This window comes from Aplidium turbinatum, chromosome 13 (genome assembly GCF_918807975.1).
Source record: "Aplidium turbinatum chromosome 13, kaAplTurb1.1, whole genome shotgun sequence".
NCBI classification, from domain to species: Eukaryota; Metazoa; Chordata; class Ascidiacea; order Aplousobranchia; family Polyclinidae; genus Aplidium; species Aplidium turbinatum.
The window spans coordinates 12,689,721-12,708,625 of record NC_137484.1 but is presented as its reverse complement, the minus strand read 5'-3'; the positions used below and the strand labels follow the sequence as shown (position 1 = coordinate 12,708,625).

Below are 18,905 nucleotides of genomic sequence, written 5' to 3'. Positions count from 1 at the left end.
CAAGTAGGCTTTTCTTTAAATATGCTCTACGTAACATTTGCTAACTGTTTACTGTAGCTCATTGTACCAGCTGCACTACAAAACTTTCTACGATTTAAAAAAGAACCACGTCATGTTTAAAGCACTACAAACTACCGCCCTGGTAGTGTCACGGGAATAAGGCAATCGCTGCGAGCCTTCATATCCCCTTCTCCAGATATCCCTGACCAGTTCCTGATTTTAAATTTATAAAATTGAATACGTTTGTTGATTTATTAATATTTAAACTATCTTTTAGTTTAAACAACCATAACAAAAATCAGAAAGAGTAATTTAACAAGAAAGGAGTTATGGTATGAAAAAAGTACTGTAGTCAAAATGATATGCAGCAAATGATAAACAGTAATCAATTTAAAAGCATCATCACATCACAGACATTGTACATGAGTAATGAACATGGCACAGATAACAATGATTGCAACTATGGTGGGAAATGCACTACAACACATATTTTGTGTCTATTCAGTGTGTACGGTACGAAATGTTTTCAGTTGGGCCTAAGACCTTAAATATCAGTGTGTTTATCACACTTTCTTCATATAAATTCTCATTAGCAAGTTCAACCTAGTGTGATGAAAATTCCACATCTTTTATTCAAATTTTAAAAGACAAGTTGTTGCAAATTTTCAATTTATGAGCTTTCGCATTGTACAGTAACCTATTTTCGTATTCGTGACAAGGTATAACTAGTATCCAAAAGTCCAGATGCGAGGTCATCGTTAAATTTATTTTTATATGAAGAAGTCGTGCATTGCAAAAATAAACCTTATCAATTCGTAGGACAAAAAATAGGATATAGTTAGTGATGAATATTTCCTTTTGTCCTGGATCTCTAAAAACAAAGAGTCTATTTGCTTGGAAACTGCTTTGAGAGTTTCCAAGTTCATTTTGGATAATTTTGTTTTGGAATTGGGAAGTCACTCGAGATACAGTGTGATACAAATACAATTACAATACAGATACAATTGAGAAAGATATTTTTTTTTATATTTACATTTCATTTCAATGTAAAAGTTGTCAATGTGACGTCAATTTAACGTTTTTTAAGCTTAACCTTTCAGCATTTAACACAAGTGTTATTTTGTCTTGCTCAAAAAAAAAAAAAAGAAACATGGCGATGGAACAAAGTTGAATTTCCAAAAAAATATACTGTGCAGAGTACAGGTGTGCTCTATTGGAATTTTTCAAAAAATTTACATGAGTAAAATTGAAAGACTTTTTTTTCATTGTCATAAATTTACGCTCTGATCGTAAAAATTAAAAGTCCGCCTCAATAGCTCAGTTGGTTATCGCGCGACTTCGTGAACAAAGGAGCTTCAAGATCAAGCGGCGCTGGTTCGACTCTCGGGGTGTGCGCTTGAGCAACGCATTCTAAGAACTGCTCTCCATTCAGCGCCACCTAATGAACGGAATAATTCCCCAGCAACAACACTTCACTTCAACAATCGGAAACTTCACTCTGTCAATCTCGGTAACCGGCCCTGCGTCAAGAGCCTCTACAAGTATGCAAAACTATCAGAAATAATGTAGTTGAATGAGTTTCGCTTTTAGCAGCATGATCGTTGCTTACTTCACAGTGTAGATTCAAACGATCTGTTATAGCCTGATGCTGCGGGTTCTTTTTGGCAATATCAAATTACACTAGCTTTCGGAACACAGTTCCCTAGTCATGTGCTATGACGAATGGTGTTGAAGTCAGTGAGTGGTTTTTTAAAATGGCTCTTTGTTTTAGCTTGAGGCTGCCGACTGTTGAGTTTCTGTGCTGTTAGGCGTTATTGCTGTGAGGTTTTGTTGGATCAGTTGATTAGTAGATTAGGTGACGTAGTTCTTCCCTTTCGGCGCGGTTGTTGATTTTAGGATTTTGTTTGCTAATGAATATGGCCTCTTTGAAACGTAATTGTACCGCGTCATTTTCTCTTCCAATAATTTTAAATTCAAAGTCTGCTTGGCATTGTTGTTGGTGATCAAATACCGAACTTTTATCCGAGCTGAGATGTTCTTTGAGGCGGGAATGGAGTGGGCGAATCGTGCTGCCTATGTAGCTTTCCTTGCATTTTTTACATATAATCTTATAGACACACCTGACTGAATTCGAAAAGAGCAGCACCACACCTGACTGAATTCGAAAAGACAATCAGGGAAAACGGATACCCCAAAGACTTCCTTAAACAACCACCCAGACGACGACGACACCGACAAAGCAAACAACCCTCCCCTCAGACATCATACAACCCAATACATTTCGAATTTCCTTATATGAGCGACGACGCGGACCGTAAAATAAAGAAAATCTTCAAAGACCTGGACTTACCAGTCCGCCTCTTTCGGCGCTCCCGAACCCTCCGAAACGCACTTAAAAAACCACAAAAACCCGAACCCTGCCGGATGCAAAACTGCCAACTACGGAACGACAACATGTGCAACACCAAGAACTGTGTCTATAAGATTAGCCTGTATGTAAAAAATGCAAGGAAAGCTACATAGGCAGCACGATTCACCCACTCCATTCCCGCCTCAAAGAACATCTCAGCTCGGATAAAAGTTCGGTATTTGATCACCAACAACAATGCCAAGCAGACTTTGAATTTAAAATTATTGGAAGAGAAAATGACGCGGTAGCCTACAATTACGTTTCAAAGAGGCCATATTCATTAGCAAACAAAATCCTAAAATCAACAACCGCGCCGAAAGGGAAGAACTACGTCACCTAATCTACTAATCAACTGATCCAACAAAACCTCACAGCAATAACGCCTAACAGCACAGAAACTCAACAGCCGGCAGCCTCAAGCTAAAACAAAGAGCCATTTTAAAAAACCACTCACTGACTTCAACACCATTCGTCATAGCACATGACCAGGGAACTGTGTTCCGAAAGCTAGTGTAATTTGATATTGCCAAAAAGAACCCGCAGCATCAGGCTATAACAGATCGTTTGAATCTACAGTGTGAAGTATCAGAAATAATCTATCACAGTATCAACAAGGTTTTGCCAGTCCGAGGATAAAGATTCAAAACCAACCAACCAACCAAAGTTCACTTTATGTTAGTTTATGGAAAAAGTACTTCCGCCACCTTGTGATTTTCTGTTCATCTAAACACATTTTTTTGAATTGTTGGGTCTCGGGGCCGGGCCAGTGTTGTCAGATTGGGCGATTTATCTGCAATTGGGCTACTTTTAGTTGGGCTTGGCGCCAAAAAATGTTGGTTTGCGACTTGCGCTTTTTTGGGCTACTTTCAGTCTCTGATTTGGCGCGAGACGGCGCTTAAATTTGGCAGAATTTTAAGTTGTTTGACAGTGAATTTTGAGTTGGCAGAACTGAATAATTGGTAGAATCCGACCAGCCTTTGAAAATGTTGGTAAAGTTTCGGTTTATTACAGAAAAAATGACGTTATTTTTTTGATTTGGCATGAGGATTAATTTTACTGCTGACCATTAGCAGCTTTGACTGTTGTTACAGCAATGCTGTATTCATTTTCATCCGGGAGAATGGAAGGGCTGACTGGCGAGTGGCGAAAGCGAAATTGCACTTGTATCGAATATCGGAAATTATAGGGTAGTTATGATCTTGGTTTAGTACCGTACCATAATTTTTGAAGCTTTTATTGGTGTCTAAGTTATAAATTAAAGTGGGAAAAATTGAATGTCAGTGGAGAAACTTACTGAATGTAAACTGGTCTTCCTTGTATGATTAAAAAGGGAAATGGTAGATTCTTGTATTTTTTGTACCAAGGTGTACGAGTTTAGAAATGCTGCAGGGGAGTATAAATTTAGAGAAGTTGCTCAATTGGCACTAACAATGTAGCCTATACCAATCAGCAATGCATTACGGTAGTTGAGCGAGCCTTTTCGAGAGTTTCTGCAATCAAAACCAAACTGCGAAATCGTATCGGACTTCAACTTTTGTCAGCGATTGTGAGGATCAGAACTTTGCTGCAACAATTGGAAAAATGCTGTTTGATCCCCGGTCATCAATGCGGAAGCATGACAGCTCTATATATGAAAATGAAGCTTCAGCAGTTGATGATAGAATTTTGTTGGGTGTTGGTTCTTGGTAGTTCATCTGAGTTGACGGGCTTATGCTATGCATTAGCATCTACTATGAAACCATTTGTATCTTGAATTTGAAAATAGGAATTTGTATGAAGTCTGTATAGCATTGGCTCGTCTAAGTTTTTTTCTATTGAACAATGCTTGATTCAATTGTACTTATTGTATGTTGTATTAATGTATGTATTTTGTATCTACACAATCAGCATGATGGACAAAGATGTTGCTTTGTCCATGACTCTTGGGGGCATGCCCAAAAACCCCCCTAGAAAGCCTGCGCCTTCGTTGCTCAACCGTCGACGTCGCGACGGCAAATTGGGCTACTTTTAAGTTGCTTTGGCGCATTTTTGGGCTCTTTTTTTAAAAAAAATCTGGCAACACTGGGCCGGGCTGCGGGCTCTCGGCCGGACCCGAAATGCGGTTTGGCTTTTGGCTAGTCATTTGTTTTTTTGGCCAAATCGGAGTTGTTGCTTCCACAATCTGGTGGTAGAATACCGGGACGACTCATTTTACTGATTTTTTTGCGATATGGACAGCTGGAGGAGGGTCATGGCAAAAAGTTTTTTTTGCTATTACGTACAGTAAATTCATTTTTGTCAAATAAAATTCTATATTTTTGCGTGAAATTTTGGGTGCTAAAACATCGGCAGAACCTTACCATAGCAGTGTGAGGCTAACTACTGTTACCACTGTAGTGTGAAATCTATCGCTGCATTATTGTGACTGGAATAGAATTAAATAAACATGATACCGGTATCATGTACAGTATTTTCATACATTTATTTTGACAATACACACTTTGTACACATGCAGACAAGTAATATACGCTACACCTTGGTATGCGACATGTGGGCGGTAGACCTCAAGCTGTAGTTGAACCAAATTTTCTCGTAACACTGTCACTGTGCCCCACCAGTTATAATAATAATAATAATAATAATAATGTATTCTGGTCCAGTACACATGGTACTACAGAGAAAAACATTAACATACTCGCAAATAACAATTGATAAGAAAACGTAAATAAATAAAAATAAGAAATTTTTGAAGAGAAAACAAAAATCACAAAGAACAAAAAAGATAAGACACAATCATAAATAGTTTTCGACACGTCGCTTAAATATCGCAATAGACATACTATTGACTACAGCATATGGTAAATTATTCCAAGTGTCGACTACTCTATTGGCAAAGGAAAATTTACGGCAGTTCAGTTGAGCAAACTGTTTATGCAATTTAAAATTATGGCCTCTGGTTGAATTAGAGTTAAAAAGTTGTTCACTTTCTTTTTGAGTGAGCAATCCCTTCTACCATCCCTATAAAAGGTGTATATATTTTGTTTGAACTAGTATCCTATATTGTTTGAACAAAATCTGTTTGATGATTTTAATCGAGTTGTTGACATAAAGATTCAGTTACAAAAAAACAACATGTCAATGCAATAGCTTTGATAGTACATGCAAACGTTGAAATAAGCAGGAGCAGTGAATTATTTGAGGTCATTGGTTGTGAAATTCCATAACCTACTGTACAGTCCTATGACTACAATTGACTAAGCTATTCAATAATTTTATTACTGTAGGCTATAACTCTTAAAAAAGCATAGCGTACCGTACTAACGTAGGCCCTACCATACTTTTTTTGTAAACTACCGTACTTGAGCTTATTATTTGAATTAGAAATTCAACGATTTTATTAGTAGGATACCGTAGGTATTATGCCCTTCTCTAGCCTATATTAAACATCATTGGGTTAAATACTTGTTTTTAATGTAATTAATCTTGCAAAGATGAGTAAACGCAAAGCTCCATCTAGCAACATCAATGACGAAATATGTGAATTTCTGATAGGTATGTTGTTTTTATTTAAGATGGTACAGTGAACTTTTAGGAAGAGGTTGTAGTTACTGCATAGTGCATATGATCATCAATCATCATAGCTTCTGAAGCTACAGTTTCCCTATGTCACTGTAGGCTCTGTAGCACACAAGTTCCAAACTTGGGGTTTGCGGACCCTTAAGGGTTTGTGAGATAGTGTAAAGGGGTCTGGAAGTGTCTTGGTATTGGCTGCATACAGGCTACAGTACAATATTTCTCTATAGTTTGCGCAAAAAATCATAAGCAAAAATTATTTTAAAAAATGAATCATGGCAGAGTACCACGCCCCATCGGCCTATCACTTCCAAGATAGGCATGGGTGCGCCTCATCCGTCTCCGGACGGGCGTCGGGCTTTTCTGCTCAACCATGCACCAAAGGGAAATGGCCTCTTTCTCCTCCTGTGAATGTGGTGCCGAGGAACAGACCACAGCATCAATGACTTCCATCTTCAAGCCACCTAACGGAGTGGAAGGTCTGCATGTCATGGATAATGAAACCAAAGACTGGCTGCTCTCTAGTAGCCTTCCAGCGTAGTCCGGGAACATCGTGAATCTGAGGTGGCAAAAGGATAGATCCTCTGCCCCAGAGGCTCGCACGACGACGACAACCATCTTAATAGGCCTAGTTTTATAGCCACAGTTGTAGCAAGTTTAGTTTCCCAAGTTGGTACTTGTGGAGATGATCACATGGAGGTGTATTTGCTTTCACTCTCCACAATCATGTGAACTGTCACTGGCGTCTCAGACGAACTCCAAATGACTGTTTGCCTGTCCTTGCAGACATTGAGCCAGCTATACTACGGTGCCAGCGTGCTGTCCTTTCCCTAAGCCATAAAGCCCTAAACCCCTGGCCACATGTTACATGCAACCACACTGGGAAAGCCTCCAAAGCACCAGTTAAAATCAAGAAGGCCATTTCTATGAGCTGCACACAACCTTCTATCAGCTTTTTGTAGACAGTAGACACCCTAGTAAACAAACAGTGGTGCCATGAGGGTTGGTGTGAACAATGGTCAAGTAGTACAACACCACTTTGTCAAGTATTTGGATCTGCGTCTGAAAACCAGTTGGGTCATGGCCTCTCCATTTTTTATTAAATTTTGGGTGGGGGTTCGCAGGCTTAAAAATTTATTAAAAGGGGTCAGTGACTAAACAAGGTTGGGAACCACTGGTAGCATGATATCATGCTTTTAAGCATATTTCCAAAATGTAAGTTTGCGCATGCACAATAAACAGACGAACTTGGCGCCAACATACAGAAAAAATGTTAAAATTAAGAAGTTAAAAATTTAAAACTTTCTTTATACAGTAATAAAACTTGCATTACCGGTATTTAATTAATGGGGTCCATTGGTCCCCAACTAATATTTTAAAGTTTAAACTTATGTTATTATTGTTTGGGTGATATAAAGGTGTTTGTTCAGTTTGATTATTTTTGGTATAAATAACTTGTGCTTTGTATCAAACAGAGTTAGCTGACTATGAAAAAAATGTGAATCGAGCTATCCACAAGTCAAATGCGTATCGTAAAGCAGCAAGCACAATAGCGAAATATGATCAAAAAATTGCCAGTGGTGAGGAAGCAAAGATGTTGGTATGTAACACTTTTGCTCTCCTTGTGTTATTTTGCTTATCTGATTGTTAACTTTTTTATTATTCTAGTTCGTCTTTTTACTATATGATATTATGAGTGTGGACGGTGGAGCCTACAGCCCTACATTGCTTTAATAATAAGTTATGCCAGTGTTTTTCAAACTTTTTTGACCCATGAAATAATGAAATATCATCATCATCAACCAATTTTGATTATTCAGGCCATGAATTAATCCTCATGTAGAAGGTGTGACCTGTCTGTCGAGGGCGAAGTCTTTCTCTCCACACCTCACAGTTCGTTGGGTTGACAGTGTCCATGTTCAGGGCTAAAAGGTCACGCTTAACAAGTTCTTAAGAAATTTTTGGTTTATCTTCACCCCGCTGTGCTGCAATGTTGAGTCTGTTGACACATATGACTTGAGAGATCCCGCTAGTGCTGCACTCAACATGCTCAAGCCATCTCATTCTGCTCGCTTGAAGAACTTCACCAACGTCTCTTACTTCAAGCCTGGGTAAAAGAGTTTCAAACTGGATGTTGTCTTCAGGCAGGTCCATCTTACCATCGCTCTGTCATTACCGTATGTTGTAGGCGCTTGATGGACATGGCGCTTGCTAGTGTTGCCCACGTTTTGGAGCGAGTGAAGTAAAAATGACCTCTGATTGTGGCAGGAAGGTGCTTGCTTGTAAGGATAAGTCCTGTGAATTTTTTTCTGGCTGACTTGCACCGTGTTATGGCTGCAAGTTCACACCCCCTTCCAGAAGACATGGATGCTTCCTATGTGGCCGTTCCAGTCACCACGTCAGTCACCAGATTGCAGTCGCTACATGACCCTGTGGCTGGAGATTAGATTGGTGAGTGTCGAGATGTTTTCGCATGTCAGCCGGCCCTGCTCACTGCGCCTCTAGGGCTCCAATCTGCTCCGAGATCCTTGCCAGTTAGCCTGGGGCCCCAGTTTTCGTAGTGTCCCTCTGGAGGTTTGGCTAGAGATCTTGTCAGTGGAGAGATATGTACCAGCAAGAAAGACTTACGCACTCGGCTTCCTTTTTATCCAAGACTATCTGGCAGATGAGACTGTGAGCAATAGATGGGAAGCACATGCAACAACATCTACACCCAGCAACATCACTAGACACATCACACTGACCTGTGGCAAGGCACCACATACACTACCAAGGAACACTATATGCATTAAAATAATCTTGCTGAATACCAAATGAAATTTTATAATGATGCAATAAAATAAACAACCCAACAACAATTTATTCACTTTCAGTTTTTCTCACTATGATATCTGCGTCTGTTTGGATGAGCAAAAAGTTGATATTTGGGCAGAAATTGTAGAAAGACAAATGCGAAGCTCTTGTAATTTTGATTTCTGGCCAGTGTTCCATTAAACACTATTCAAACTAATCAATTATCTGGGGAATACCTGACGATCTTTCACAGAACGCCTGTTAAAAATCACTTACTTATGCAATGTTCCATTAACAAAAGAAAGATAATAGCAAGATATGCTAAAATAGTTGTGTTAATATATTGCTTGTATGAAATGTAAAATGTTAGACACATGTGCTGTTTGCAGGAAGGTGTTGGGAAAAAAATTTCCTTAAAGATTGATGAATTTATAAAAACTGGCAAGCTGGAAAAATTGGAGAAAGTGCGACGTGATGAAACTTCAATAACAATTTCACTTTTTACCAGAGTTACTGGCATTGGGTAAGAGCTACTCGACCTAAGAACAGGATTTGATTGTTTAATACCCTCTTTCCATTATGTGTGTTTTTATATGGCGCTGCAAGCCTCTAAGCTTCTTTATTTTTCCGGCGACCAAGCATGGCCTGCCAGAGATTCTTCCAGGCGGCTAAAGTCTTGCGCCCAACAGCCAAACTAAAAAATCCGTTAAAAATTGCATTTTTAAAAGTCCGTTAAATAATATAATGTTTTTGCGTTCATGCAGGTAAGAAAAACGCAAACAAGGCCCTAAATCTTATTTGCAGTTGTACTCAAACGCATTGCTTTCCAAGAAGACACGTCTTGGATTCTAGCATAAAATTATCAATTAGTATTCTCGAACATAATCCCCATGTACACTATTGTACAGTAAACACATTTTCAAAACTAGGTTATGTGCAAACTACCACCTGCAATGGTTATGTTACTTAATCATAAAATTCACAATATTTTTGGTTGCTTTCATGGTATGCACTCAACATAAGTTACAACCAACTGACCGAAGGGTTTTTATTCATCCTTAGACCCGTTGCAGCACGAAAGTTGTATGATAAAGGGTTTAGAACTTTTGATCATTTGAGGAATCACACTGAAGACCTAACACATCATCAAGCGATCGGTTTAAAGTAAGTTTGCACTTAAGAACCCGAGTTGAATTGTTGTCGCAGATACGGATTGCTGTTGCAAAGTGCGGATTACAGGATATGAATAGTAACGTAATGCTTACTTTAGGACGACAGACTACTACATGTATATTTTCTGCATTGGAAGGTGCAGAATTTGTATAATACAATAATCTTATACAATTATATAATAAAATATGAAAAGTCCGCTACTAAGTCTTACTCTCCAAATACGATATTTGCTCATGTGAAAAACTAAAACCATCCAGGACTTTCAATGCACAAACCCAAACTACAGTCCAATTTGAAACACAATTTTTATAATAAAATAGCCTAGCATTATTTATAAACAAGCTTTACAATCTATCATCTGGATAAATAACAAAATTATTTAACAGAGCTTTACTGTGGTCATTATCAATACATTTACCGTACTTTCGTCACATAGATACTTTGACGATTTTGAAAAGAGAATTCCACGAAAGGAAATGGAAGCACTTTCTGTAAGTTTGGAAAACTCTCTGTGAAATTATAGTAAACTATTGCCATAAATTAAAGGGCATGTCTTCGTCTAAATTTTCGGTAAAGTCACATTGAAAGAAAAGATTTGCATCAGATTTTACCAATGCTTGTTTTCTATGTTATGTCTTTTGCAGTTTGATTTCATCAAGTTTCGTCATTTTAATGTGTTTCCACTTTCATTAATTTAATTGAAGATGAAGAGATGTATCCTCATTTCCTCACACTGTAAAAAATCAACTGAAGCTTATTCCGGCTGTTTTGCATACTTGCATCAAGCTGATAGTTAAACTTTAGAGGTATTTTGGCCATGGATACAGACAAGATCACCAATGTTGAAAGCTTGTTGAACTATATATGTTCTGAAACTTGGAAATTATTACATTGATGTCTACTGCATAACGAAAATTTAGTTTTATAATGAGTTCACTCCCGCAAAATACCAAGAGTTGAACTAAACTTTGTTTTCTTATGCTCGATGTATTTTCATTTACAAAGGTAGGTTCCAACTGAGCTATGGGGGCAGTTACTACAAAGATATTGTATGTTGAGCAGTTTGTCTTTTCCATTTGGGCGCGATTTAATATAAACTAAGTGTTTACATGGCATATGTGTGGTTAATAACTTTAATTTATCAATTTTCAGACGGTGGTATTAGAGAGTGTGAAATCAATTGATGATAAATACACAGCCAAGGTTTGTGGGAGCTATAGGAGAGGTGCAGCATCAAGTGGGGACATTGATGTTTTACTCACCCATTCTGATTTCGATTCAAGCACTCCTAAATCAGTAAGAGAAACTAAGTTGTAAAGCACTTTTGTTTTTGGGTACCACGATTATTTTCTTAAAGTATGACGTTATTTACTGGTTTTCTAACCAACGATTTTGTTAAATTTATGCGGAGTCATGATCTTAAATCAGTTTTTATTTTGTTCCTGTTGCAGAAATCTTGGCTTCAACGGGTTGTTAATAAGCTGGAAGACATGAAGTTCGTCACGGACGTTCTATCAATGGGAGAAACTAAATTCATGGTAGCGTACTTACTGCTTATATTAAGAAATTTTCGTTTTATGCATCACTGAACTGTAGTTAGGGTTTGTGCATTGAAAGTCTTGGATGATTTTAGTTTTTCACATGAGGAAATATCGTATTCTGAGAGTAAAACTTAGTAGCGGACTTTGCATATTTCTCTTTTCGTGCTTGTAGCAATTTGAGTGAGTTGATGACCTTTCTGGTGTATAAGACTCGTTATAGTTTCCCGAGTAATAGATATTTTTGGTTTTTAAATAGGTTACTTATGCAGTCTTTGAGGCAGCATTTTCTGTCACTTTTAAACATCTGTTGCAGGGGGTCTGTAAGCTCTTAAAGAAGATGGATGAAAAATCCGACGACCCTATTTCATTTCGTCGCATTGATATAAGGTATGTTAAATTGCAAGTTACTGCTACCATGTAATAATAGCAGCCGCAGCCCATTTTCATACTACGTCTGCTAGCGTTTCATTAACGTAATTTTTAGTTATAGTTTTTGACCTCTCAGGTTGATTCCTCACGACCAGTATCACTGTTCACTTTTGTACTTCACTGGAAGTGACATGTTCAACAAGAGGATGAGAGCACATGCGCTCGAGCAAGGCTTCACCATCAACGAATACTCCATTCGACCACAGGGATCAACAGGTTTGAAAACCTGGAACATTGCAATCTTTGATAAAAATCACCTTAGAAATGCTGTAGACTGTTAATGTATTCATCAACTCATGTTTGAACAGCTGAGTGGACCAGAGCGTCACACCAATAATCGGAAGGATGCTTGTTGGACACCCAGTTGCGTCTTGACGAAACACTCATGCACTGGCTAGATACGATCATCAGTTCCATTGCCTTTTTGTCTACTTAAAAACAACTCCTTTATCAGTTTAGCATAATCCTATATTTGATAAAATAAGAAAAATGAACTGGACTATTATACAGAAAATAAATGAGCTTTAGCCTTAAAACACAGTTTATTTTATCGATGCATTTACTCTGTATCTTTTTACAGGTATCCCTGGAGAGCCCCTTCCCGTTTCTTCAGAAAAAGATATTTTCGACTACATTGATATGAAGTATCTGGAACCTAGCGAGCGCACCCAGTGACATATCAAGATATTGTGTTGTCAAATATTCAGATAGTGTTATTATCGCCGTTTAAAATTTTTAGTGTACTCGTTCTGTTCCGTGTGTTTTTGCTATCATTGAAGAAGGTGTTCACTGTTCAATCTAATCTTTAAATGAATGCGTTGTCGTAAAACTATGAGGTGAAAAAACACCATAATTGAGACTTTGGATAGACCCTAATTTGGAAGCACCCGTTGGAAAATACAACACAATTAATATTCTTGACCAAGATTACTCATGATTTCATGCTTGTGCCGCCATGGAAAGTACTTTGAAACGTGTGTTTGAGTAAGTCGGTTAAATGCTATTTTTGTAAAAACTGGGTTATTATTTAATGTTATGCATAAGTGTGACGTTAAAAACGTGTGCGCATAGAAAAAGACACAATCGGCAATCAAATAGTTTTGAGATGCGATTTCGTTTAGTGATGTTTCTTGTATTGAATTTATAGATTTAACAACAAATGAAATGTTATGAAATACCTTATCGAATGAACGTTTCAACAAAGCAACGATTTATAACTTATTGCACAGTTGTGCATTGTAAAGTCGCAATTAAGCTTTTAATCCTGGTAAGTAAATAGAAAGCCAATTTTGTTTTCACCTTCAAGCAGGTCACTAAGTGTTTCCCAAGACTCAGGTGCCTGCTCTTGAATGGTCTTGACCAACGTCCTTCCACACTGAGTAACCAACCGTTCTCACTACTCTGACACACGGCAAACTGCTCTCTCAACTATCACTTTCAAATATCTTCATTTGTTTTCCTGTGAACCACACATGCAACCGTCGCCCATCCAATGTGGTTATGATTGTGCATTTTCATTATATTTTTTTATTTATCTCAACAACTTCAACTATTATGTTGCCAAATTGGCTTAACAACATGTTTAGTGTATGTCATGGGCCGTTATCTCCTTCGTCTTCTTTTAATATGTACTCTAAAGCTTGTAACCTGATTAGAAATTAGCGTTTGATTGAATGTTGACTTGTTTTGTGAAAAGATGGGTCATAATTTCATGCTATCATTTCGTTCGTGCTGTAGAGTTGTGCATGCGATACAGTACTTATAGTTTTTTTTTTGTACAGACGACAGCGTTCGTGAAATGGAATATGCAAAAGTTGTGATAAATCCTTTTTCTGGTTTTCATTACCCTCGAATTAATACAAGTTTCTATATTCAGAAAATATAACATGATAAACTAAACTTATAAAACTCCATTTTACTCCTAAGATGACATCACGCTTTTTGTCTTTTCACAGATTTATTGTCTTGAAGTTTGTAGTTTATATAATTTAAAGTGAAACTATGTCTGGACAACAACAAGAAGTGTCGCTGACATCTCTTCCTCCTCAGCAATTGAAGATGCTGCACGACCAGCTTGATCAAGAGATCGAACTTCTTACCGCATCCATGCAATCTTTGAAAGGAGCCCAGTCTCAGTTTGTCGAATCCAAAGAAAGCTTGAAAGAAATTTGCCCGAAAAATGTCGGCAAGGATATTCTTGTTCCTCTAACAAGCTCCTTATACGTTCCAGGACAGTTGGCAGATGCGGATACTGTGCTCATTGATGTTGGCACCGGTTATTACGCTGAAAAAAGTATCCCTGATGCTGACGAGTTCTTCAAGAGAAAGATCGATTACCTTAAACAGCAAATGGAAAAACTTCAGCCAGCTGTCCAACAAAAATTTCAAACCAGGCAAATAATCGGTGAAGTTTTCCAAGCAAAAATGGCGGCGATGGCCAAAATGCAACAAGAACAGAAAAGCTAGTTGAAAATTTTTTTAGCGTAGCTTTTCGTAACAAAGTTTTCCATTTACTGCAGAGGGCGACACTTTGATGAAACGTTATTTGGAACGTGACAGGGCTTTAAATTAACTGAAATGTTACCCCAATTGTGCAGCTAAATACATTTCGCTGAATAACTTTCGAAATTACTACGTTTTTCTGGTTTTTACGCTGTATCTTCAACTCTTTAATTATTATTATCATCAGCGATGTGTTTGTTAATCTTAGTTTCCATACAGGTAGTAGATCGGTTTTTTCATATAGTAGACTACACTGAACTGTTGTTCCAATTTTCTGCGTGAAATGAGAGATATCGTTTAGTGTCGTTTTTGGAAGAAAAAATGCCTGTAATTTAAACTGTGATCGTTGTTACCTGAAAATCAATTCAGTGTCTCATGGACATAACGAGTTTGCACCTATTGGTCGTTTTCTCAAGGCTAGAGAGTCTCGTGTTTACCATATGCGTTTAATGCATCAAATCTATTTTTCCTACCACGTTTGCTTTGAATGTGTTTGATAAGGGGAAATTGTGGCAAGGAATTGGTTACAAAAGCTTGAGTTACGTGTTTTTGCATTGTTTTTACCAGGGATATCTAGAACAACGGGATTGCTGACTCTGTTTTGAAGTGGACAATAGGAGGGTTACTGCATCATTACTGCACAAGCTAAAATGTGGATTTCTTAACATACAACCCATTTCTTGTTTTTAAGATGATGCTTGAAGATGAAATAATTTAAAAAAAAACAAAAAAAGTTTGAAAATGTGGCCGTTTTTCCCCAAACCGCCACCAAGTGGTGAAAAATACACAAATTTAAAACACAAATATTTTTAATACCACTTACTGGATTTGAATCAAATTTTAACAGAATGTTTATAAATATCAAGACTGAAGCTCTATGGAAGGAAATGAAGATATTTTAAGAAAATAAAAAGTTATTCGAATTGTTGCATTTTTTCAAAAAATTTTGATCCTCGGACATGAAACAAATGGATGCCGACAGCATCATGGACAAAATTTCCAAAATTCTTTGACCAGAGGCTTTGCATGTTTACTCTGTCTGATAGTGTTAAAAATTTGAAAGCGATTGGCAAATAAATGAAAGAGATATTTGGGATTAAAATTTGGTACTTGGTCAAAAATCACATTTTACGAAAAACAACATTAAACATTTTCAACACCTTAAAGCTTCCTTTATCATAAGTAGACCCTTTTTTGCCTCTGCTTGGGTTTGTAATTTTTTCTTAAGTGCTTTTAATGTTATTCTCCTGGCCTTGGATGTGTCAAAGCTTCTTTTTCTTGATTTGTCTGTTGTTGGATGGATTTCTGGTGTTACAGGAAAGGTTACACTTGTGTTGCAGTAACAGTTCATCAAGTCTACCACCATTGTTAGACTTACAACCAACCTTATCCAACTTTCTTTGCTTAGCAATACCACGAAATTGAATTTTCTTACTTCTTTTCATTTTTTTTTATTTCCTATTTTTGATGGCTAAAACTTGCCCAAAAGTGATGCAATAATCAATTAAATATGAAAACTAAAGCTGTGTTCAATACTCAGTAGTCTTGGATGACTAACAGCAAAAGTTTGCTTTAAAATGACGATCTTAAGTTATAGACAAGGCCAGCCATTAGTTGTTGCTATGGGCGTTGTTAGGGAAGATGCCTAGGGGTGCCCACTTTTAAGACTTTATTTTAGCTTCAAAGCAGGAATATCTAGAAAAGGCGACTTCTCACAGCGTAATTGACACGCGCTTTCACCTTTTTCATTTTCGGGCGTTAACAGCGCTGACCCTTCTAGTGTCCATCGCTTTATCGAAATTTGCAAAGTCAGCAATCCCGTTGTTCTAGATATCCCTGGTTTTTACGTTTGTGCTGTAATCGTAAACGTGTGTGCTGTAATCGTAAACTTGTGCTGATAGCCAGGAAGAACGCTTCCTTCACAGTGTGGTCTCATTTTGGCAGTTCTCTGTTAGCACAGGTTTAATATAGGCCTAGGCTTTTTTGCTTGTCTGGGTATGCTTCACTGTTTGTTAACAGAAGCAAATACTTGCCCGATGCTGAAATTAATTTAGATGTCACAGTTTAGACACACTCGATCGATCGAAATTGCTTTAAAAAGTTGCTCCATATAATCTAACCATAGTAGCTTTCCATATGTTTGCTGCATAAAAGTCGTGTGATAGTTTTTTGATGGCTCTGCTTATTGCTGACTTGCAACTATTTCATTAGCCTGTTGTAACAGATATGGTTTCAAAAAAATATAAACTTTTGCCGGTGTTTTTTTTGCTTATAAAAGTTGACTTTATGTGCATTTTTAGGCAGTTGAATACCTGCACAGGGTTAGCTACGGTTCTGTTGTGGTGTGTTTCTGATTGACTCATAGCCTTTAGCCCTCAACTGAAAGGATAGAAGTAATGTTCAAGAGAAAAAACAAACAAGAATCGAGAAGACAACAGGTTTATCATTCTCCAATAACATGATTAGGTTTGTTGCAGTAACAATGGAGAATCTACCAACTGTGTAGGCTACAGTACTTTTGTTATGAAAGTGTAATTAAGTGGAAGTATTTAAAGCTAAAACCATGAGTTGTCAAAACTGTTTTTCGCTTTTGTTTAACCTACTTTGTACACGAGCAGACTAAAGTCTTTTGTTGGATCTGGATCATGGCTAGAAAACGGTCCAGGCAATTTTTAAGTGCCTTTGTTAGCAAGGTATGATTTCAGATAGGAACCTTTTAGTTTGTGACGGGAGCGTGTAGTTTTCGCATCTGCAGTTACTGCAAGTCCTTTAGAACGTTGATCCAACGGCGGATGTTTGGGTTACGGTACCAGTAGGCTAATGATATTTTAATAAACATAAATCCTCCCAGAAACGCTTGGTGCAACGACTCAAGTCCTACTTTACTATAAACATACCCGCTGGTAAAGGTGTTGTTCTTAAAGTTTAATTTGAGCCCGGTATTAATGGTAAGCCAAGGCTTGTCAAACAATACACTTCCATGTGTATGAATAAAATATCACAAGTCATGAGAATATGCCAGGTTTCGTTTTTATGTCACAAAAAGGGAAGCCTATGGTAGTAGGCCTAAAGTCACCCAAGTAGCCTATTTAGTTTGAAAAGAAGCTGCGTTTTCTAACTAATAACTTACTTTTATCCATAGAAGCACAGTCGAATTACTTTCGGAAAAGAGAGATGACGCACTGCAAAACTTTCCTTTAGTTTGAAACCAATGACGGGATCTAACTTTTTACAAACACACGTCGTTCGCCAGGTGATCTCGGAACATAGGCTACTCTTGTGAAGCAGCTGTCGATCGAATTATTTTTTTAATGTTTTCAAAGTGTAGTCAGATATGTCACCACTAATAACGGCCTAATCAACACCGATGTTTATGCAGACCTACACAGATAAGTTACTGTAGCATTTAGAAGGTAATGATAGCCTATTAGCTTGAGACCTTTAAGCATATTTCATAACGCCGCAGGGTAGCTAGCTACGTTGTAGCAAATCAGCCCCTCTGCGCACTTCAGGGGCAGCATCCTTCTTAACGGAATATTTCACTAACCACAAGCGTATTGTTGATTGTGGGGGTTTATCTTGGGCTGAGAAGGCTTTGAGTGCTTAATCTTGGCGATTTGACATACTTGTTGAGGCTTTAAACCAAAAGCGTAGGCTCGGTCACCAAATTTGTAGGCTACCATAAATCTGTGCGAGCAAGCATGCGTCATTGGTTCAAAGCTTTTACATTGTGTCCATGTGGGTGCGAAATACCACAAATATCCGAAAAAAGACGCAACTTAGTTAAAACAAATTTTCCCACAATCTATTGATAAATGTTTTGGAAAGTTGATTATCATAGAAAATCGTATTTGAAATAGGCCTAGTCTTCGCACCGTGAACAGGGCTGTATGCACTATGCAGGCCATTTGCTTCCCACAATTAAACTCCGGTCACGACCTAAATTGCTTAGCCTGCTAGTGTTATTCATTAACAATTTGATACTTTACGAACGAGTTTGGATGCTTTTCGTAAGTAGCCTAATTTTTGTCTTGTATTAGTCGAAAGGGCTTTTGAGAAGTTACGATTTTATACATCTGTTTCAGATGTCACCTTTTCCGCTAAGGGCACAATAGAGCTACTGAAATTAACTACGGCAGTGGTTTTGTTATGCCGATAATCTTGTACTGAAAAACAAATGATTTATAGGTTGCAAAAGATATTCTCTTATGACTCAAAGTTTAGGGTTCTTTCTTTGTCATACCGAAAATATGGTAGGCCTACTGCTATTTTGTATTTAAAATAATTAAAAATTTATTATCAAAACGAAAATATTTGTTCTTGCTGTGCATTGTACGATTAGTTTAATTACTATTAAGTTACACATATTTCAAGAACCTTTTACATACAGTTTTCACAATAAATAAGTAATAAAAAAAGTTTAAATTTGTTTGTGCTATTATTTTTAACTTAACAAGGCTGAACCAAACTTGACTGACGATTTTCTTTTGAAATTCAACTTTTTT

General features: G+C 37.5%; 2 protein-coding genes across 2 annotated transcripts; both read left to right on the top strand.

Moving 5' to 3' along the window:
• Nucleotides 1-5,798: 5,798 nt before the first annotated feature.
• Nucleotides 5,799-13,854, top strand: LOC145781808 (DNA polymerase beta-like). Its single transcript, XM_082593480.1, has 10 exons — nt 5,799-5,941; nt 7,438-7,562; nt 9,145-9,278; nt 9,818-9,919; nt 10,365-10,419; nt 11,081-11,224; nt 11,380-11,466; nt 11,783-11,856; nt 11,975-12,114; nt 12,479-13,854. Exons 1-10 carry the CDS (start codon nt 5,881-5,883, stop codon nt 12,571-12,573), a joined length of 1,017 nt encoding a protein of 338 aa, XP_082449606.1. The 5' UTR covers nt 5,799-5,880; the 3' UTR covers nt 12,574-13,854.
• On the top strand, nt 13,854-16,700 carry LOC145781810 (prefoldin subunit 5-like). Its single transcript, XM_082593481.1, has one exon. The coding sequence runs from the start codon at nt 13,900-13,902 to the stop codon at nt 14,362-14,364; it is 465 nt and encodes a 154-aa protein (XP_082449607.1). The 5' UTR covers nt 13,854-13,899; the 3' UTR covers nt 14,365-16,700.
• Nucleotides 16,701-18,905: the final 2,205 nt, after the last annotated feature.